The 24,272-nt window shown below is 35.7% G+C and overlaps 1 protein-coding gene across 2 annotated transcripts in view; it reads left to right on the plus strand.

Annotated features, from left to right (window-relative positions):
* LOC111517381 (epidermal retinol dehydrogenase 2) overlaps positions 1-24,272 on the plus strand; it is a 41,986-nt gene that overhangs the window by 15,774 nt on the left and 1,940 nt on the right. For both annotated transcript variants that reach the window (XM_023173526.2, XM_023173527.2), the window contains exons 2-4: positions 11,902-12,182; positions 16,724-16,959; positions 20,559-20,720. In XM_023173526.2, coding sequence (XP_023029294.2) covers positions 11,902-12,182; positions 16,724-16,959; positions 20,559-20,720 — 679 coding nt within the window. The remainder of the gene's footprint in view (positions 1-11,901; positions 12,183-16,723; positions 16,960-20,558; positions 20,721-24,272) is intronic.

Genomic DNA, 24,272 nt, shown 5'->3' on the forward strand with positions numbered 1-24,272 from the left:
GCAGAACAATAGTAGAAATATATTAATAATGTTCAACATCACATAAATGAATTTAAGAAAATAATGCTCCAAGTTACAGCACTGATCTCCTATTTCCACTTCTGACCATTTCATCGATTATTTTGTCACAGGGTTCCAAATAGAGGGTTTTTAACTAATTTCAACACTTTTCATAATCGAAAAAACTTCATATTTCAAAGAAATCTTTTTCAAATTCATGATTTCACAATGTCTTTATTTCTTTTATGATGAAGCAGAGTGATTGTGTTTCATCCAAATAAACTTAAATATAGTGTTGTTGTGTGTACAGAGCTTCAAGCTCTTTCAAATAGATGAGTAAGGCTAGAAAAACAGCAGTGCAGAGCAATAATTAAAATATATTCCAGCCACTAGTGACTGGCATGCGAACTAGACTTACTGTGACAGTCCAGTCGAAATTCGGCCAGCTATACAAACAATGCCATTACACTACCCAAGCGGCCGAGCTTATACGTATCGTTCAATATTTTTGTCCTTTTTGAAGACAAACCAACAATGTTATGATAATTTAATGTTTGTAGACAAGAGTAATGATAACTTTTCTTTCTTTCACCTGCTCCATGCTCAATTTATTTTTTAATATGGCTCAAAATTTGGGGGCTCCGGAGTCCCCGGACCCCCTTCTTCGCTACGCCACTGTATTCGATAATCATTTTTGATACACTTGGAATAGATTCAAATCACATACTAGACACAGCCTAGACTCAAAAGTGTTTACCTTTTCAGGACTGGGGTATTTTTATTCGAAAATTTAAATAAAGTGCTGTCACAAAATGTATCTGAATTTCAAGTGAATTTTACTGCAATAATTTTGTGAGTCGTTTCTGAGATGGTAGATAAACAAATGGCCATCAGTTACAGTTATTTAATTTTTTCGTCAAAAATTATTGTGAGTTTAGGTGAGGTGTTCTATTCTGACAGTTTCTGTTTTGGAAATATTGCAAATAATTCATTATTTCCGACCTCTGTTTCTAACACTGATCTGATCTGCCATTCTCCAGAACTGTAACACTCTTTTCGGCGTACGTTTTCCAACCAATCTATACTACACCATACTCAGCAACATAGTTAATCTTCCGAAGAATGTATCCTATACAGGGTGTTTCTTAAACACATGCTAATGTTTAAGGAGGTAATTCTTAGACCCATTTTAAGGAAAAAACTTCCTATGGATGTATATCCTAAACGCCCTAACTTTTGAGATACAGGGTGGCAAAGTTTTCAAAAATAATCAGTTTTTTAATAATAACCGAGATAATTTTGTAGACATCTTTGGCATATTTGGTACATATGTTCCATGCCTCAAGGCGCATTTTCTAATGTACACAAACAGTGGCATCCCTACGGGTTTCGCATTGAATATTTTTGGGGAAAAAGTACTACGCCAATGCCTTCTTTTCAAAATAAAATCATTTTTGAAATCCTCATTTATTTTTGAGAAAATTTGATCTCCTGGTATTTCTTTGTCCGACGCATGATTTTCGCTCAAAAAAATAAAAATCGACAGAAAGCAAATTAAGAAATTAGATCAATTCTAAAATGAATGAGAATCTGAAAATTGCTTCATAATGCATTACCAATTCCCTAATAATATTTGAAAACATAATCTGCAAAAAAATAAATTTTTCACAAAAACGAGTTTTATTTTATTTTGTGACAGTAAGTCTAAACGAATAGCACAAATTTGTTAATTAGTAATAATACCAAAACTGATTATAAAAATTGTTAGAAGTGGCCACCTGCACTTAGTATGCATGCTTCCGCCCTTCTACGCATGGAATTACGCACCCATTCAAATATTCCCGGCGTATTTCGTATAGTTTCACATGAGGCAACTATTCGCTCTCCTGAATCTTCTGAAGTATTAACGGGAGTTTTATACACAAGAGTTTTAAGGTGACCCCATAAAAAAAATCTAAACTGTTGAGATCGGGGGATCTTGCTGGCCATTGCTGAGGTCCTCCGTGACCTATCCAACGATTAGGATAAACTGTATTTAAATGGTTTCGGACAATTACACTGAAATGAGCAGGGGCGCCATCGTGCATGTACCATATTCGATTCCTTAACGCAAGTGGCACATCTTCCAATAACCCAGGTAAGTCTTCTTCAAGAAAGTGTGAATAAGAACGACCATCAAGGCGTCCTGGTAGAAAAAATGGGCCTATTAGATGATCACCTATAATTCCTGCCCATACATTAACCGAAAATTGGTGTTGGACATGGGTTTCGGTTATTGCATGGGGATTTTCTTCAGCCCACACATGATTGTTATGGAAATTTTGAATAGCATTCCGAGAAAAATTTGCTTCGTCTGTGAACAAAATTTGTGTCTCAAACTGCGGATTTAGTGCAATACTTTGTAGATACCACTGACTGAAGTTCACACGCTGTGGAAAATCTCTGGGGAGTAATGCCTGCACTCTTGAAATATGGTATGGGTATAACAAAAAATCAACCAAAATACGCCAAACAATTTGACAAATATCCAGAGTTCTAGCGATCTTCCTCGTACTCGTCTCAGGATGTTCCTCAATTTCTTGCAGCACCGCATCCTCAATTTCAGGAGTTCTTACTACACGAGGTTTATCTTCCAGAGTCCCTTTCTTGAAACTACCAGTTTCCCCAAGTCGACGATGAATATTTGAAAAGGTTCAGCTATTTGGTAAGGCACGATTAGGATATCTTTCCTGATAAATGCGCCTGGCTTCTGTTGCATTACCATCGGCAAGGCCATATACGTAATGCATTTGCGCCATTTCCGCATTCGTATAATTTACCATATTTACTGATATTCAGAAAAACAGCGGACTACCAAAATAACTTCAATAACACTTCAAAATCAATCAAAACGCGCTGTGACAGTTTTTAACACCAACACCTTACTTTAAACTAACATCAATATTAGCTACTGACGTTTGTATTTACAGAGAATTCGTTTTTTATTGCTATGGTGGGTACGCTGTTTTTTCTGCTTTTAATCTTTAAAAGAAATCACATATCGACAAACTCCATATTTGCAAAAGGTGCAGTAAATTCTGCTACACGTCATTTATTCCAGGATAACTAAATTTATGTTTTCAAAAATTATTAAGCGGTGCTGCGTTATGACGTAATTTTAATTGAGAACAGTGCATCTGACAACAAACAAATACCTTTTAGATCCTCAATTATTTTGCAACAAATCTGATCTCTTAGTTTGCTTTCAGTCGATGCACGATACCGCATCAGATTTTTAAGGAATTTATCCTTAAGTAAAGCGATTTTTAATTTTTTGAGCGAAAACCATGCGTCGCCAAAGAAAACCCAGCAAATCAAATGTGCTCAAAAATGTATGGACATTTTGAAAATAATTTTTAATTCAGATAAAGCAGTGGAGTAGTATTTTTTTCGCCAAAAATATACATTTCAAAACTCGTACGTACGCCACTGGCAGGGAAAATTGAGAAAATTGTACATTAGACAATGCGCCTTGAGGCATGAAACATATGTACCAAATATGCCAAAGATGTCTACAAAATTATCTCAGTTATCATTAAAAAACTGATTATTTTTGAAAACTTTGCCACCCTGTATCTCAAAAGTTGAGGCGTTTAGGACATACGTCCATAGGACGTTTTTTCCTCAAAATGGGTCTAAGAAATACCTCCTCAAATATTAGCATGTGTTTAAGGAACACCCTGTATACCGGGTGTCAACGAATCTATTAGACAAGTCATAACTTCTAGACTATTAGGTGTATCAAAACGAGATTTGGTACAGATAAATGGTATGTGGAGAGGAGAGTTTTCACATATTTTTCACTTTCCGGTCACTTTCGGTTTCAGCGGAAATGACTCCGGTTCTGAATTTTTAAATGGAACACCCTGTATATTGTAACATTTTTGGATTTCTGAGACAATTCTGGATCAGAAACTGACAGTTTTTCAGCCTACTTGATTTTTTCAGAGTCACTTTTAAAATTGCATCTAGGTGGCCATGATCGGACGTAAACTCATCTATGGACCTCAGGTGATATCAGAAAATTGCAATAGCGGAGTTTTAGTGACTAGTGTGTTGAATATCAATGAGACAAGTTTACAAAATAACATTTTCGTGTCTAACTATTATTTTTCACATGGCGACCATTTTTTGACAAGCAATTTCCGAAAAAAGGATTTTTTGACAAATCTAACGATACTAATTTATTTGCGATTGGATTACAAATAAGAACATAAATTAAATATTACTGAGGAAAATACTCGATACAAATTCATTTACTTTTGTCAAGGGTGCTATGGATAGGAATGATGCATAATATTTTGCGGTTATTTCCATCAAGTCCACTTTGGAGAACAAAACGCTCACCTAGGTTATGACAGTGACATAAGCTTTATGAGCAGAAAGTAGAAGTTTCTCTTGATTTTCGTTAATTTTAGTTTAATTTTTCGTCGAAATAATGTATACTCAAAGTGAAAAAGTGGATATGTTGTTATTGTTTGGAGAATGCCACAGAAATTCAAGGAAAGCTGCTGAGTTGTATGCTCAGAGATATCCCAATCGGCAACAACCATCTCATCAGTATTTTCCCTATGTTGAGAGTCGTTTTAGGCAAGAGGGAAATCGAGACGCAGAACAGAGGTTTATCATAAATGAGGAGACTGAGATTAACGTTCTTGCTATGGTAGAAGTTGACAAAACGGTTTCTTTAAGAGAAATTAGTAGAGAAATGCAGATAAGTCACGAATCAGCAAGAAAAATACTGAAAAAGCACGGATATCGAGCATTTAAATATCAGTTACATCAACATTTGTATGCTGACGACGGCAATAGAAGAGTAGTATTTTGTGATTGGTTGCTTCAAAATCATAGAGTTAACCCAAATTTTATCAACTTCATTCTATTTTCCGACGAATCACGGTTTACAAATAATGGCATGTTTAATAAGCAGAATTGTCGGTACTGGGCCCAACAAAATCAACATGCAATGAGAGAGGGCAATTTTCAAGAAAGGTTTGGCGTCAATGTCTGGGCTGGTATCGTTGGAAACAGAATAATTGGTCCAATATTGTTTCAAGGTCAGTTAACAGGGGTTACATACTTGGGTTTTCTTCAAAATGAAATCGAGGATCATCTTAATGATATGCCTTTAGAAGTTTTACGGCAAATTTACTTCCAGCAAGATGGAGCACCACCCCATAATAGCAGAGACGTACTTGATTTTTTAATAGAGCATTTTAATAATAGAGTTATTGCAACCAACGGTCCAGTACGGTGGCCTGCCCGCTCACCTGATCTGACTGTGTTAGATTTCTTCATTTGGGGATATGTAAAAGAAAGGGTCTACTATGCAACAGCCCCAGCCACTCTCGAAATCTTAGAAGAAAGGATTCAACAGGCATTTAGAAGTATATCGCCTCAAATGTTACAAAACGTGTTGAGAGAAACAATTGAACGAGCTGAAATGTGTCTTGAACAAGGAGGGATGCACTTTGAAAATTTACTATAGTGGAATTTTCAAGAACTTAGGATATTGCAAAAAATCTAAGTGCATCGCTGAAATTATTAGTTAAATTTGTTAAATTTGTTGATCCAATCGCAAATAAATTAGTAACGTTAGATTCGTCAAAAAATCCTTTTTTCGGAAATTGCTTGTCAAAAAATGGTCGCCATTTGAAAAATAATAGTTAGACACGAAAATGTTATTTTGTAAACTTGTCTCATTCATATTCAACACACTAGTCACTAAAACTCCGCTATTGCAATTTTCTGATATCACCTGAGGTCCATAGATTAGTTTACGTCCGATCATGGCCACCTAGATGCAATTTTAAAAGTGACTCTGAAAAAATCAAGTAGGCTGAAAAACTTCCGGAAATTTCAGTTTCTGATACAGAATTGTCTCAGAAATCCAAAAATGTTACAATATACAGGGTGTTCCATTTAAAAATTCAGAACCGGAGCCATTTCCGCTGAAACCGGAAGTGACCGGAAAGTGAAAAATATGTGAAAACATTCCTCTCCACATACCATTCAACTATACCAAATCTCATTTCAATTCTCCTAATAGTCTAGAAATTATGACTTGTCTAATAGATTCGTTGACACCCGGTATACTGCACTATACTGTACTTTTCTGATGTGTGGAAGAAGTATTTATGTTAATTACTAATATATTGCAGGTAATTCAAAGTTTAGTGTAATTAACTATAACGTCGTTGAAAACCAATCAAATGCTTAACTTTTCCAATGTTCATCATTGTATTTGAAAAGTGAAATTTACAATAATCTTTTTCATCACAACGTTGTGGTATCATATGTTCATTAAGAAATGTTCTCATTATCATTCAGAAAATTCGCCTCGCTGTTCATAGAAACCCGTTTTACATTGTGTTCTGGGGAAATAGCTGATTAATCGCACATCCCATCTTTCCAAGTCACTACCAATAATTGATAATAACTCTTTGGGAAATCTGATCGGTTTCATTCAATAGCACTTATTCATATTACGAATAGATGACGTTTTTTATGTCTCGGCGAATTACTCAATTTTTGTACTGATATTTTTTAACTGATTTTTCCTTTAAGAACCTTCACGGCCAATGTTATGATTGATGGGAGCAAAATCCGGACTGGTCGGCCGTGATTGAAAGGAATCTGAAGTACCAAATGTTTCGTCCACTACTGCAACAGAAGTCATTAAAAACACGTAAATTTCCCCCATGATTCGACGCCGATGTTATCGGCCATATAAAGAAAAAGGAATTAGCATATGAAAACTATAAGAAATATAAAACAGCATTTTATCAAAATCAATTCTCGGATCTGAGAAAAACTGTCAAAACTAAAATAAAAGCAGCATATAGTCAATTTACAAACTTAGCTAAAAATAATATTTTATCTGTCAACTCGACTTACTGGTCTTTCATACACAGTAAAAAAGGTCATTTGCTTATACCGGGTATGATGAAACTTGATGATGAGGTATTTGATAAGCCTGGGGATTGTCAATGGATTCGCCAAGTACTTCAGAAATGTATACTTGGTTTCGGACGAGAATATGCTTCGTGAAAATTCTCATGATTCTGATTTAGATACATTAAACATCCCTGCCTTCTCTAAAATCGATATTATTACTGCTTCAAAAAAATTGAGAAATAAACTCACCGCAAGCGTTGACAATGTTCCTAGTCTTGTGATAAAGGACTGTATTGACGTTCTCTCTATACCTCTAATAGGCATATTCAACTTAATTTCATCAACTTGTGCCTTTCCTGAGCAGTGGAAAACGGCTGCTTCAAAAAAATTGAGAAATAAACTCACCGCAGGCGTTGACAATGTTCCTAGTCTTGTGATAAAGGACTGTATTGACGTTCTCTCTATACCTCTAATAGGCATATTCAACTTAATTTTATCAACATGTGCCTTTCCTGAGCAGTGGAAAACGGCTCGAATTTGTCCGATATTAAAAAAAGGCGACTCTAGCGATATCACAAACTACAGGGCAATTTCAATTTGATGTAACTATTTTAAACTCTTCGAAATATGTGTGCAAAATGTTATGTACTCCCATATTCAAAAAGTTATTTCTCCTACTCGGTATGGTTTTGTACAACAAAGATCGTGTATGACAAATCTTGCATGAATAAATCAATATCTCTGTAAGTACCTGCACAAGCAAAAACAAGTCGATGTTGTTTATTTAGACTTTCAAAAAGCCTTCGATCAAATAGAACATTACGTTCTTCTCAGCAAATTGGGACTCTCTAACGAACTGCTTACTCTAATTGAATCATATCTCGTTAACAGAAAATAATTCTTCGAATATGAATCTTTCAAATCGGCCCAGTACGTAGTTACATCAGCAGTACCACAAGGTTCTAATCTTGGACCTCTTTTATTTTTTATTTTTATTGATGACTTGGCAACCTCTTTGAATATTCCTAGCCTACTATTTGCAGACGACCTGAAACTATATTATAAAATCGAGACATTACTGACTACCAACGTGTACAACATTAGATGTAATCAAACTTTGGTGTAATAATAATCGTCTACAACTGAACGTATCCAAATGTAAAATAATATCATTTACAACAAAAAAGCGAACTTTAATGCACGATTATTCGATCAACAAATTTACAATCAACCGCGTACATGAGAATAAAAATCTTGGTATAACATACGACAGTAAATTAACATTTACAACACATATTAGAAATATGACTGCAGATGCAAATAGGATGCTTGGATTCATTTACAGAAATGGCAAGAACTTCAAAAGTATTGCCACCTTGGAATTGCTATATTTTGCGTATGCCAGATCGAAGTTATAGTATGGCTCTTTGTTATGGAATCCGGCTTATGACTACCAAAATACATCAATTGAGAGCGTGCAAAGAAAGTTCCTGAAATACTTATGTCTAAAAGTTGATGATCAATACCCCACGAGAGGCATCGATCATAACATATTTTTGACACGATTTGATATGACATCTTTGGAGAGTTATCCTTAGTATAAAATTCCTGCATAAATTACTCAACATTAATATTGACAGTACGGTTCTTTTACCCGAGATCAATTTCCTAGTACCAAGAGGTGAAGGTCGACACAATCTGAAATTCTATTGCGGAGCAACACGCACAAATATTATGCTACGATCACCATTGAATTTTATGTGCAGTAGCTTCAATAAAATCTGTGAACACTGCGATATTCACTTCGAATCTCTGAACGCCTTGGTATCTTGTTTCCACAATCACTTTTAATAATACTATAAATAACTTTTGTGTCAGTACTGTTACATTGCATGATTTGTAACTTTTTGTGTTGAATACTCAATTTTTCATTCCTCTTTGAAATTCTACTTATACGAATATTTTATATATACTTTGTTTTAGCATTTACTTTTATACATTTCTTTATTCCATTATTTTTAATATTTATTCCATATATACTCTGTAATAATAGCATTTCCTGTAACTGGGTACTCCTGTTGGAAATGAATCGCTTTTTTTATCAGTGGTATATGCGTTGACTTTGAGATACAACTTTCATTTCAGTAGTCAACGCATATACCACTGATGATGTATGCCGCAGTAGTGGACGAAACGTTTGGTATTTGTTTGAAGGTGGTTGACAATGTTTCGTGATGCATTTTATTAGTTAGGACTTTCATTGTCTAATATGTTATAAATTGATTTGAAATCCCTGAAATAATCTATAAAAATTAGAAAGATCAGCTAAAAAATAACAATTATATTAAGCAAAAAAACTGAAATTACGATTAAATAAAATACAAGCAACAATTAAAAATTCCACTATCAACAAGAAATGAAAATTGTCAACAAGAAATGAAAATTGAAAGTTCAAAGATTCCAAGCTAAGTTACTTCACGACGTTTCGATTGTTACTATACACAATCGTCTTCGGGTGATGACTGGACTTATTTTTCCGAAATCTGACTTTTCATAGATCATTCGAGTGCTTTCACCTATCCCCTCTTCTCTCTCTCCACTTCATCGGTTTTAGCGGGAGCTGACCCTTTGACGAGAGTTGGTCGTGTTCCGCTTGATTATAGGTTTCCATATGTTGCGTATCTCTACGCTAACTTGCCTAAATGCGTTGTTGAACAACATATATGCGGCTTCGTTGAATTTTCTCCTAAAACAGTGTTCATCCTCATGGATGATTTCAGCTTGAGACCATTTGATGTTATGTTGATGAGTCCAAACATGCTCAGCCATTACTGATTTGCTAATTTATACTCACTGTGTGTGTTTTCTTGTTTTCGGCAATGCGAACTTTCAATGGACTATAAGTTTCACCGAAGTATGATTCTCCGCACTCGCAGGGTATCCGGTAAATGCAATTCTTGGAATCGCAGTCCGCGTTTGGTGGCCTGGTTTTCATCAGGCTGCTACGGATAGTGTTCCCAGATCTGGACCCAATTCTTCTTATCCTTTCCGACAATCCTCTGATATAGTGAAGTACAAGTACTGGTTGTGGGGGCTTCTCTTCCTTGTGAGACTCTTGCTGTCTTCTAGCCAGAATCTGTTCCAAAATCACTTTGGAGTAACCATTCCGTTGAAGGTCATTTTTGATGATGCCTAGTTCCTTCTTGAAACCTTTCTTTGTATTATAGAGCCCGAAAATACGGTCTACCGGAGTCTTGATGATTTCTCTCTTAGTCAATTGATGGTGGTTGAATTCTTGGTTCAGATACTGTACCGTGTGAGTGGGTTTCGGTATACAGATGTTTCTTTTTAGGTGTCGGTCCTCTTCACTAATACGTCTAAGGATGGAAATTCGTTGTGGACTTCCTTTTCCATTGTGGAAGGTGTCTAGTTCTGTATTCCCATGGTCACATATTATGAATGTGTCATCAACGTTGTGTTAAATGAGTAACCGATTTCAACAACCTTCTGACAAAAGATGAAGACCAAAAGCAATATATTCTGCAAGTTATAAGCAAATGCCGAGCATTATATCCTGACGTTTAAAAAACTACTTCAACAAAAGCTCTAGAATAGACTGGATAACTATGTAAAATTATAAACTCATCTAGGAACTACGTCTGTATCTTTTCTGTGTCTGTATTATATAATAGATTTTTTTAATTTTAAAATTGAAATGTCACGTTTTTGGGGCTAAAAGCTGTTGTAACTCGGTTTGGCCCAAAATAATAACAATTATATGTAAGAATATGAATTTTGAAGAACAACATTAGCTTTCTTTTGAGACATTGAGCGTGTTTTTTTTATTTAGCGTTTTGGAATTATGGCAGCATATGTCAACTTTTTGCCCAAAAACTTGGATTTTTTCAAACTCCGAGCGACGAGCGGGACGGATTAACGTCGTTCATTCGAGCTCAAATTTCGTTTATCTCAATATCTGAATAGGGAAATCGTTTTATGAGGTCCAGACAAATAAAATTCCGACACTTTCCCCTTCTATGAGATTCGGTCATGCTAGTATATATATATATATATATATATATATATATATATATATATATATATATATATATATATATATATATATATATATATATATATACAATAAAAAAATAGAAGCAAAACAGGATAATTCTGAATAATATAAGTTTTCAAATTCGCCCGCGTAGAATTTGGTTTGTCACATTAAGTTTCGTGACAAACCATTTTAAACACATAGCTACAATATGTTTTTATCAATCCAAAACTTCAGATTTCCAGCTTCAAGACTGACGAAATTCAATACAATCTTTGAACACCTATTTTCCCCCTTGGTGGTAGAAATTCCTGATTCCTATACAAAGAACCTACCTGCATATTTCAAGATTCTAGGTTCAGTAGCTTAACATAAGAGTGTCAGTCAATCAATATGTACTCACTTACACAATATACAATGAATGTAATGTATGTATTTACGTTTTTTTATTTTTCACGCTTGAACAGCTTGACGGATTCAAATGTAAGTTGGTATATAGATAGATCATGACCTAGAATAACACATAGGGTAGGTTCCCACAATACCGCGGGTAAAACAGCGGGGAACAGCTAGTATTGTATAAGTGGGTACCTATTGATTGAATGGCACTCTTATATTAACATACAGCTAAAGCTCGGCGATGGCGCTTCATTGCTTAGAAGGCCCCTCTACCCCCGCACCATGGCTTACTTAATACTTATCGTTATATCAGGACCAAAATTTCACAAAAAGCCATTGTGAATTGTGAATTGTGAATTGAACTACAAACATACTCACATACATACATACATTTATCCATTCTCACAAACTTTCCCAGTTATAATAATATATTAGTTATAGTAGATTATATTATTCTGAATAAGCACTTTCTATTGTCACAATGAACATGAACTGACAGAATTTTTTCGTAGTATTTCCAGTGTTATTCAGAACTACTGGAAGTGGACGAGATACATGGCGATCCAAACCCTGGCAAAAATAGCAGAATTCATAGCCCTGAATTGTCTCGCGTTATATTACATGGTTGAGGCAGTAGTTTGGAGTATGACGCCATCATTTTTGATTCCTGAAAAGAGTATCAGAGGAAAAGTGGTTTTGGTGACAGGTGGAGCTGGAGGATTAGGACGAGAGTTGGTTCTTCGACTGGCAAGGCAGGATGCCAGAGTTGTTATTTGGGACAATAACGAAAAAGGTAAGAACGATGAAATTCCCTAAAAGCCAATTGTTTTTTGCAGACAAATATTTTATTCAACATTATACTAGAAAAATGAATGCATTCGTTAAGACATAAAAATGTTTTGATAAATGTTTGGTAATTACTTTAATACAATCGAGACATTTATTTGGATTTTTTTCACAGTCAATTGAGGGGGACATATTTTCAAAAGGGTTTAAGTTTTTCAAGTGCGCACTAAGAAAATATGTTCAAATATTCCAAGTGCGGCCCCCCGGGGCTAAAAGGGGCACGTTTTCATATGAAAATTATCTTTTTATCACTGTTTCTCCGTACCGGTATATTTTCGAAAACTGAAATTCTGTATGTATGTTCGTTTTATGTCGTAGATGTACACTAAGAAAAAAGTTTCGAATATTCCAATTGGGGCGCCAGCCGCGAGGGATAAACGCGCGTCCATGAAACAAAATTATTTTTTCATCGCTGTTTGTATAGTTTACTGACAAAAAAGCTTTCAACATTATATATGAGGCCATTCTGCAAAATATTTTTCAAGCGAAAATCTATTCTACTTACTGACGAAATGTTTCCGATCACTATCAGAAAATAATGCAGACATTGTGAGTCGTTTCTTAAAATTGCCCAGACAACTGATGATAGGAATTTGCGAGTGTCTGTTTCTATCCGGCGTTCTGAATCCAGTTTGTAACTGGAAGTGATTCGAAACTATTGCTGGGTGTATCAACAGACAGCGAAAAAGTGATTTCGTGAAATGAATATCCATGATAGAATGTAGTTATTTCAGATGGTTCTGAATGTATTTATTTCAAATCATCATCTGTCATCAAAATGCAGATGGTTTATTGAATATGTTCCATTGCAATTTCCCATTATTTATGTAATCATGAATAATAAGAAAGACAAAGATCTTCTGAAAAATTTTTCGATTTGAATTGAACTGATTCCAGAAATCCTTAATATTTCTCAATATTTCAAATACATTAGTTATAAGCATTGTTGCATAATTTCACGAATCATGGTATCTCATCATTAACAAGTTTTATATAATATTTTATTGCTAACTAGAATGCATTTTAACAAAAAAATCATTCGATAAAGAGTCTCTGAAATCAAAGTTCTTGAACATCATTCTGAAAAAAGCGTAATAAACAAAACGTATAACAAAAAATTAATTGAGTTTATCGATAGATAGAGATAAAGGTTTATATATTTTTTGGCATGGATCTGTCACTTTTCGGCTATCAACTAGAAACTTTTTCATCAGAACTGATTTTCTCTATCACTTTATTCAGTTTAGACCAAAGTCAGTGGATCTTGACTCTCCACCGCAACCCGCAAGAGTTTATTGGTGCTCACAACTATTTATACTCGACCAAATAAACCTAGCTTCTTAACGGAGCCGACTAGTTTGTATGGTGAGTGGTCTTTCTGGTCAGATGGTAAGAGTACGGCTCTGCCGAACTCTATGAACCTGATGTCCCCAGCAGGGCAGCCACAAAGTATGTGCTCTGCTGTTTCATCATTTTACAAACAGAGGCAAATCACACTGTCTTCCGACAGTCCGAGTCTCTGCATATGATGATTCAAATGACAGTGACATGTAAGAAGGCCTGTTGAATATCGTAGTTCATTTCCACTGTAGTCCAACAACTGTTTGGTATCAAGCTTCGAAGGGTGAATAAACGCCTTCGAGTGAGCCAATCCTGAAAGATTCTGCCGGAAGTCCATAAATCTTCTTGCCATGCAGGTGTTCAATCTATGTTTGGCAAAGCCTTAAGCGATGCCAATAACAGGTTCAGGTTGGATGAAGCTGCTTGCAGCACCCTCCTTTGCAAGGAAGTCAGCAGGCTCATTGTCATTGCCTTCCAAGTCAGTATAGCCAAGAATCCATACCAGAGACAATCTGTTAAGTCTTTGTATCGAGGAGAGTTGTTTTTGGCCATTTGCTACCCATTTAGACGTTGCTATGTAGGAGCCAAGAGCTTCCGCCGCTTGACTGTCCGAGAATATTTTTATTGACTTGTGTATGAGGTTGGATTCTTCTAATCTCCATACACATAGTTCAATAGCGTAAATTTCCGCTTGAAATACAGTTGACTAAGTTCCTAGGCAACTTGATATATCTGTCCTACGTCTGCGACTGAAAACACCTGCACCAGAACCGGAAAAAAACAGTACTTCATAAAACAGTTCGCAGTTGACAGTTGGAGGTATAAAGTCAGAGGTAATTTTCAGAATGCTGTGACTTCCAATGTCAACCAATAGTATGTTGCACTCACTCTGCATTGAATTGATTTGTGCAATCAGCAATGTGCACAAGTCTACAAGCAGTCCATCTGGCCTCTCCAGAAAAATGTGGAGAGGAGGTAGATCTAGAAGGATCTCTATGACCGTTCATGGTCTAGTACTGATGGCCAAACAAGCCTGTCTTTGTGAGCCAGAGATCTTCGCCTGGGCCGATTTCTCGTATAACTATATTTCAAAACCAAATTCGATTATATTATTTCTTTATGTGTGGTACACATAAATTTTTTTTCATTAGTCGCTGGTTTTCTGCATCCTTACAAGTTCCTTCTGAACATCTGTATTATGTTTTACAGAAAATTACTTGAAAAAAAATTTTAAAATGCCAAAAGTCTGTATTTCAATGCGTTCATCTACTTTATCATTCCAGTTATGTAACGGAATTCGCCGGTATTTGAATCCATAACTTCCTGTTTCTCAAGGAATAAAACAAGAAATGAAATAACTGTCTTTTTCTGATACTAAATAATATGGTAATGATGGTATCAATTTCAACAGCAAAAGAAAATTGAAGTTATTCGTATAGTTTTCCATTGTGTAACAACTACCTCATAGTTAAATTACAACCATCTACCAATACGAAATTATCTTCATTCCAAAATTCCAAGAAAATCATAGGAATATTGACATTTACTACAACAAGTCTGGTTTCTGTTACACCAGTTTCATTTATTCCCTCATTTACACAGAGAATGTTATGAAAGGTCATCCACCTTTGATTTGATGTTCATCACTGTTTAGCACTTTCTCTCGAATATATCAGCAAAACACTTTCATATTCAAGTGAGCGAGACTGGAAAGTTTCGTAATTGTGTAACAGAATTAAAGGTTATAGTCAAATTTGTTGGAATTATTTAGTTTCTAGTGAAAGGATTGCAATTTGGGTAATGTATGAACCAACACGTGATAATGCAAAAAATGCGCAATTTTTTTTGATGTGAACGTCAAGTATCATCAATTTCTCGCGATATGTGAAAATTTCATGCCCAATATATCTATACTATCAGTCTATAAGATATCTTCACTCACACACCATACGCTGTCTATTCAAATAATGTTTCCCAAAAAATTTTCATTTTTTCATCAATTTCTATTTTGTCCACTTCAAAGTACCTCCCTTCAGATATATTACACTTGTATCGTCGCAAAACACCGTTCTTTCATAGATCTTTCCAATCTTGGGAACAGGCGAAAGTCGTAGGGGGCCAAATCTAGTGGCTGTGGCGTGACGACGGGGTTGTTTTTGGCCAAAATATCACGAACAAGCAATACTCCATATTGACCGTACATCTGACAAGAACTTCTGATGCACTACGCTACAGTGATCGAGAAAAAACAGTAAGCAAAACCTTGACATCTGATCTAACTTGGCGTGCTATTTTTGGTCTTAGGTCTCCTGGGCTATTCAATTGGGAGGATTGGACTTTGGTTTCGATTGTCATAACAATATACCCATTTATACATTTTTCTGACTAAGAATACAATCACCATATGCCACTGTCAATATTTCAAGTCTTTTGATCACTTAGTTCCAAAATAAAAATCGCTGATCAAAATTTGGACCTAATATTTTGAACATTCCACGAGTTTCAATGACAATCTCCCCTTTAAAGACCTCATTGAGGAGATGCGAAAACATATGTGAAAAGTCTACAAACATAATGTCAATTCAGAAGGCATAAAACGGCCAAATATTTTCTTAAACTGTTTCATTTCCATAATACCGTTTAGTTATTTCGATTATCACTCAATTCGTTGAAGAAATGTTTTTCTATATACGAGTATATTTCTTGATTTCTCCAACGTAATTGAAGAGAGCAAGTATATTCACGCTTCAAGACAGTCGAGTGTATTCAACCGAAAACTAATCATCAACAACTCTGAATGAATATAAGTCTAGATACTTGATGTCACTGATAAGCAATTACAAATATGTCTTGAAAGCTTATAAAATACATGTGAGATTGTTATTACCATTCGAAATCCAAAAGTGCACAAAAAAAAGAATTTTCCTTCAAATTATTCATAAATCATTGATCACAGAAGTGATACAAGAATCGTCGAAGCGATCTGTTAATTTTATTCGCATAAATTTTAATACTTGAAGTGACAACCGGATTTTTTTTTTGTATAGCTGGTTATTTCCTATTTGAGGTTCCAAATTATATTCCAAAGTATATTCCAAGGTGAATTCCATTCGAATGTATGATATGTATGATGGAAATTTATTTCAGCCATGGCCGAACTCACAGAGAAGACTAAAAGTGAAGGTCACCTCATCCATACATATCCTGTTGACGTTACCGATAGAGAAGTAGTTTATAAATATGCCAAAATGGTGAAAGAAGATGTTGGCCCTATTGATATTCTCATCAATAATGCTGGAATAGTTTGCGGTCAAACATTCTTGGACATTCCGGATTATATGATTGAGAAAACATTCAAAGTGAACATTTTGGCACATTACTGGGTGAGTAGAAAGTAACACTTCCCATCGAATAGTTCGCTCCTTAGCCCAATACCAATCTTGACTGGATCCTAGTTACCGCGGCTGGCACGCTAGTATTAGCGTAAACAGCATGACGCAAAAAATTTCACTTAGTTTTCAGTGCAAACAAAAATGCTGGTGACCATATATGAGTATCTAACATCACTAGTTATTCTCATCAAAAAGAAATAACAAAACAAATCTTTCCTTCGTCTCCGGCACGATAAAAAACATTAATTTTCACACCTTGCCTACAGAATGTTTTTTCAACTCCTTCGGGTCAACTTTGTTCTCTGAGTTTTCTACTGTTAATGTCACATTTGTCATATCATATCCTACGTGTCTTAAAATTAATCAGTACTAACTGTTTGCATTTCTGATGAGAACGAAATCACTTTCCAATCATAACGGTGGCAGAAAATTTTCATCGAAAGTGTTCAGGATTTACGTAAAGAATGTAAGGTTTGTGTGCGAGACAAAGTGCGCGCGCAACACTCTAGATCGCTAGCAGCGCTGCTATCTGCTCACCACCACTGACCACCAGTTGGGCTGCTGAAAGCAAAGCAACCGGCCACTAGACTAGACCAGTCGCAGGGTAAAGCGGTAGACAGGTTGGTGTTTTTACCACTCAGGCTGCTGAGAACCTGCCATCCCCCTTAATCTTATACCACCCCTTGATTGATACTGTTACCCAGTAGAGAGAACTGGATCCTCCTGGAGAAGAAAATATTAAGAGCAGATAGTTGTTGGTTCACAGATGGATCAAAAATACCTCCCGGTTCTGGTGCAGGTGTTTTCAGTCGCAGATCCAGTACAGAGATATCAACCTGCCTAGAAACCTATTCGACTGTATTTCAATCGAAAATTTACGCTATTGAATTGTGTGCCGAGAGATTGGAAGAATCCAACCTCATACGCAAGTCAATAAAAATATTCTCGGACAGTCAACCGGCATTGGAAGCTCTTGGCTCCTACCTAAATTGATACCAAATTGCCAAAAACGACTCTCCTTGATAGGAAGACTTAACTGATTGTCTCTGGTCTAGATTCCTAGCCATACTGGCCTAGATAGAAGGCAATGAGGCTGCTGACTCCCTTGCAACGGAGGATGTGGCAAACAGCTTGCGGTGGAGAGTCGAATAGACCCACTCACTTTGGACCTAACCTAACCTAACCTTTGATTAAAGTCCTAGAAACGAGTCGTGTCAGTGGCTAGCCGCCTCGGTCTAACAGTACAGTGTTATCAAAGGAAATATATAATAAGCCAAGTCAGCAAATTACATATCAACATTTACGGAATCAGACACAATTACATATAAACTGGCTAGCCAGTACTGAATTGAGGATGCGGCTTCGTTGAGTTTATCAATCTAAATCTAACAAAATGTGTCAGGATGTACCCTTTCATATTGAAAAAACTCAAAACAATAACAAGTAAACAAATTTGTTACTAGTATAATTACTAATTACCATAAGAGAGCCTTGATCATGATTAGTTTAATTATTCATTATTTATAATTACTATGGAAACGTGTATCTAATGCATGAACTATGATTTCACGAAAAAACATAACCTCTTAGAATAAAAATTGAATATCTGATTTTCAAGCTTTCCCTTTCAGAAACTGACGTCATATTCAACTATCCGCAATGCTCTGAAATGTTAAATTGCGTCTTTGAACTAACGAATAATATTTCCAAGCATCATCATTAAGTGAAAAGTTATATGTGAATATAACCTTCATTATGATAACTACAGAATAAAAGCTCTACGAAGATCGCCTGTCGTCAAAACTTTAATAGACATATTTTTCTGTTCTGTCACATTTATACAGTTTCATTCCTGAATACATGAAAAATGTTCATTCTTTTAGTTTCTGAATTCGATTCATAATTTTAAGAGAATAATATTAATCAGAATGATAACATGTACTTTCTTTTTTTTATATGCTGTCATTTCAAATATTTGTAATTTAATTGATAGTAATGAATTATTCATCATTCTTCTAAGTTGCGTGCTTATAAACTATCATTTAGCATTTCCTGTAATTGAGTATGTATGTCAGTTGGAAATAAATGACTGTATATCTATCAAATTTATTTTCCGGGTGAGTTGGATTGTCTGCAGATTTTTCTCTGATGTTTCGTCTACATAACTAGGTAGACATAATCAAAGGCAATTATCCTCTACTTTATTTAGGTCTTCGGTTCTATATCAAAATTTGTGAGCATGACTTCGTGCTTGGTGATCGGTCTGATTCATATTGTTTTTGAGTAGTCAGGCTTTATTTGTTATTTATCTGGTCTGAATTTCTATTTAAAGTTGTATTACTCCAGAATTATCCTAAAACGATCAGTGACATTTATAACATTACTTTCAACATTACTTGTTATTTGCATAATAGCGATTCCGAATTTAAATGAAGCCAAAAAGATTCTTTCCAAATTAATATTGATCAGAAACTCTTTGTCAATCAAAAAATTATGGAATCAAGGAAATTATTAAACGAATTCTGCGACTAATACATTCCTTTGTTCATTTCTCTATTAAACTCCGACAACAGATCTTCTCACAAGTAGACACAATGGTATTTGAAAGAAAGTTTTTGACCTTCTACTTTCTTTTCCAAAAATTAATCTCCCATCAAAATATAGCCTTTCAATTCAAACAAGATTCCTATGGCTGGGATTTAATCAAATGAGCGAATATGAATGTGGCTTCAAACCATTCCGGGACGAGAAGTCGTAATCATGAAAGTTTTGAATGTTTTTTCGCATAATGTTATCCGTATTTGCTACGGAAGAACCGATGAGGTAAGTGTCTTACGGCGAAACATCGGATGTCTAGCAGTGAAAATGACAGTGTTCCATGTAAGTGAAATTCTACTTCTTTCATTGATTATATTGTGAACGAATCCTGTGAATGCAATCTCATTCGATCCCTTTACGAATGTTTGGAATACAAACGGAATGGAAAAAAGTGTTTTTCGTATAATTCAGCGTTCATATGAAAGTATTTGTTTCGATTTTTTTTTTCGTGTAAGTCAATATTTATATGGAAATAGCTCTTTCAAAAAGGCTTTTTCTTTCGGTTCGTGTCTGAAAGTTACTTCACTGCATGATCTACACATCTTTGTATAAAAGTAATTTTTGAAATTGATTGTTTTCTTCCTTTCTTTGGAAGATTCGCACATTTTTTGTATCAAGATGAAGAAGTGGAAGAGCAAAAACGTTCTTTCACAAAAAGTAAAAATAGTCTTGATTCTACGAGGATTTGGAAATATGTCCTTCCATTTTTGTTCAATAGTAATATAGATTCATATATTTATTTTCTGCCCAACATCTTTTACCCAATAACCCACCTTCATGAGTTCAACTGGTTCAGTATGAGTCTACTCTGTTCCGGACTTTTTTTCTTTACTTGAGGAATGTGCGTCATAGAAAAAAATATAACCACCTTATTCATTGTGTTGAGATTTCTATTTGAAATATGGTCATGAACTGTTCACATTTTGATATTGTTCAATATTTTATTCGATTCATATTGGATCACTGCTAATTATCATAACTTTGTTTTACAGACAGTGAAGGCATTTCTACCAGATATGATGAAGAGGAAAGAAGGACATATAGTAACAGTTGGTAGTTTAACAGGCTTGATTGGTACCTATAAATGTACAGATTACAGTGCTTCAAAATTTGCTACAGTCGGATTCCACGAGAGCTTGTCCACAGAACTAAAGGTAAGTTGCCAAGATATTTCACCTCCGTTCCAATTGGAATTACCTCACCATTGAGAGAAAGTGGCGTTAGATTGTCCAATTTTCTCCTTCTGGTGAAGGGGATTATCACAGTTTTGCTGGGGTTGACAGACATCTGCTCCCTCAGGCACCAACTGTAAAAACGTTCATCGTACTTTGGAGGATATTACAAGCTACCCTTCCCGACGTGGACCTTGCCAAGATGACAAGGTCATCTGCATAAGTTTGCAGATCTACTTTTCTTCTGTCGAGGGCATCAAGTAAGGGGTAGTTACTAGTAAACAGTAACTAGGTTCAATAACAGACTGACACATGAAATGGGATCTATACGCATTTTACTTTACTCGAGAATTACAAGGGGTGATTGAGTTACAAAAACACCTTCAGGTTTTGCAAGATGATACCAGTTTTGATAACAGAGAATTCTTACGGTATTTCGCAAACTACATAGTGTTATCGCAAATTCAACAATAATTTATTGATTCTGTTTCAACTGTTTCACTATGAATCATTTGAAAATCACATATTCAAATCAAATATGCTTTACATAAACTGAATGAATACTTTACAGTGTACTGTGTATATGAAGAATTTAATTTTCTAAGAGGTCGCAACGGAAGGAAAAACTTTTGTAGGTGTAAACAAATATATTTCAATCACTCTGTATTTCTCATTAAAGGATTGTGAGAGCTTTCCACGATTATTTAGAAAATGTTTAAAGTACATTTTCATTCAATTCTAGCAATTTTCATGTTGCCCTAGTGATATTCGATAGTGCATTTTTCCTAGGTGAAAGGCATAGAACAAAAGTAACTTGCCAGAAGTACCTTCAATAAACGAAATCAAATAATTCAGCAATACTATGAAATGCAAGTACCTTAGAATTAGAGTTGATTTTTTTCTTCTGAAATATCATCTCCAGTATGTCTTATGAGGGAAAAAGATGTGTTGACCAATTTTTTGATCATTATATTAGAAAATATTAGATTGTTGTTATGAGCCACTCTTCAACAATGGCCGCCGAACGGAATTTGTCTTCTATATTTCTGTACATATTCGACTGTAAGGCTACTAGTTTAAACTGAAGCGAAAAAACTTTTCTGACAGCGCTGTTTAAACTCTCAATAGGTACGATGATTGCTAGGCTGAAGCCCGAAGGAATGCATCACTCAGCTGTCCTTGAAAGACAAATATAAGAAAGAATGCTGAGGCGGTGACGTATCCCCTTACGGACACTCCACCAATATCAAAGATAAAGGAGTCTTCCTAAGAGTGTCCTTTGCGAAGCTAAGCTCCGGCATCAATCGTCGAACAAGAACCGTCCTCTGTCTTTCTATGTCTTTCAATGTACCGTTCTCTGCCAAGCAACTAGTTGAAATCGGAACCTAATACCTAAAGCGTCAGCAAAGCATCACCAGACATCTAGGATAAACTACGAATACTTTGCTGAGCTTAACTGTCCTTGAAGGTGAAGCCTGTGTATGGCTCTTCAGCTTCCTGAAAGAACGTTTCCTGCAAGTGGCCGTCGATGGATATTTCGAATACTTTCACCACCAACGCTGGTGTTCCCCAAGGATCCATGTTGTCTTCAACCCTCTTTTTACTGTTTATCAACGACTCGTTGATGACGACAGCACACTTGTCTTGATATTCAGGAGGTTGCATATCTTAATGAGGATCTAGAAGTGATTTCGAATTGGGGTGGAAGTAACCAGGTTAAATTCAATGCCACAATAACCCAGGCATCGGTTTTTTCCAAGCAGATAAATTTCTCCGAATCGGATATAATAATGTCTGGTCGGACAATTCCGCTTTTTGCTTCGATAAGTTTTTTGGGAATTAAAATGGACACTAATATGTCTTGGTACAATCATGTCGCTGGAATTGCAAAGGCTGCTTCTCAAAAGCTTGGAACACTGTTCCGAACCAGAAAACTGTACGTACCTCAGCAACTTTTTTCTTATGTTATCCAGATGATTCGGGACTACAGAGCTGATGAGGATGATGCTTCATAAAGCTCAGATCAGACCTTAGGAGTATTGTTGTCATGTATGGAGGAGCTCCGCTCCCAAACATAACCTGAAACCGCTGGATTCTATCCAGAAAAGAGCCATCCGCCTGATTGGAGACGCGAATATCATGTGCAACCATTCTATAGAATGAATCGAAGAGGTTTTTTTATGAAAGTGTATAATTATAAAATTATTGCAAAGCGCTTTCGACTTTCGTCATCATCAGTGTTCACCTGAAAGTAAGATCTGATTGAAAAGAAAGTTGTATGAAAATTAAAACTTGCAAAAAAATTTCTAGAGGTTATGAAATTCGGAAAATTGTTTATGATTACTCACTTGACAGGCAACTGGAAGTATCAAAATGAGATACTTCAATGTGAATCACTACTTTCGCACAGGCACCGCTCTAAGAGAGCCTAAGAATTTTTCTGTAGTATTTGTGTTTTGTCCTTAAGAAAAAAAAGGGTGATGACATCTCACTCCACAATGACTACATCTGTAAAACCGACAGAATATTGCTAGTGAATATCGAAGATGAACAAAGCTTCTCGGGCGATCCATTTCAAAGCAAAGCTTTAACATCGACTTACAAACGAAATTCGTCCTCTATCTTTTGTTGCAAAATTCACGGCACTAGTTGAAACCAGAGCCTAAGACAAAAGATTCATCATACAATAGCCAGCACTGCCTGCCGCCAAAGGTATCAGCAGTGTTGGTTGGTTGAACCACGATAATCGACTCAAAACTCAATCCACGATGGCGTCTTCATAAGGGGGGTTGTTGTAGCCTCCACTTTTTGAAACTTGTCCTTCAAGAATAGTTTAGTCCAGCTATGTACTCGTTTTTCAACCTAGCAACACTGATAAAACCTCTAGCGGATCGTCATAGAACTGTCTGGTGATGCTTCGATTCTGGGTTCCGGTTGCAATAATGAATTATTGCAACCGGAATGAATATTATAATGAAAAACATTCTAATCTTGTTTGATAGGGATGACTTTGCACAAATACACTACAAAAACGTTTCCTTCAACCCCTGAAAACGTCAACTTGATTAGTGAAGTGCGCGTCGAAAAGAGTATTGCATTTCTGGAGAATGAGAAAAGTACTCATTTTTTAATTTAATTCACGCCAGAGGTTCTGGTTTCACCTTTTATTGAAATATGTGTTGATTCTCAGGCGGTAAAAAGTTTCTTAAAACAAAACACAAGCACTACAGGAAAATTCTTAAGGCGCTCTTAGAGCGTTGCCTGTGCGAATGTAGTAATTATTCCACATAAACGCGTTCTCCACACAAAATATTTCTCAAACAGTAGAGTTCGAGGTGAATTGAGTTGAACCTCAAAATGATGAGCAGCCACAGTCCGTCGCGTATTTCTGATACATACCGCTCTTCATGGAATCAAATGTGCCAAGTCACTTTAACACTTCCCGTAAAAGTATCTATAGAATAGAGACAAATCTCCAACCTTTCTTCGATGTTCCAGACTATCAAGGTTGCAAGTGATGTTCGCGTCTCCAAT

This window comes from Leptinotarsa decemlineata, unplaced genomic scaffold (assembly GCF_025532065.1).
Source record: "Leptinotarsa decemlineata unplaced genomic scaffold, Ldec_3_MD MMD2_tig00026282_RagTag_RagTag, whole genome shotgun sequence".
NCBI lineage: Eukaryota > Metazoa > Arthropoda > Insecta > Coleoptera > Chrysomelidae > Leptinotarsa > Leptinotarsa decemlineata.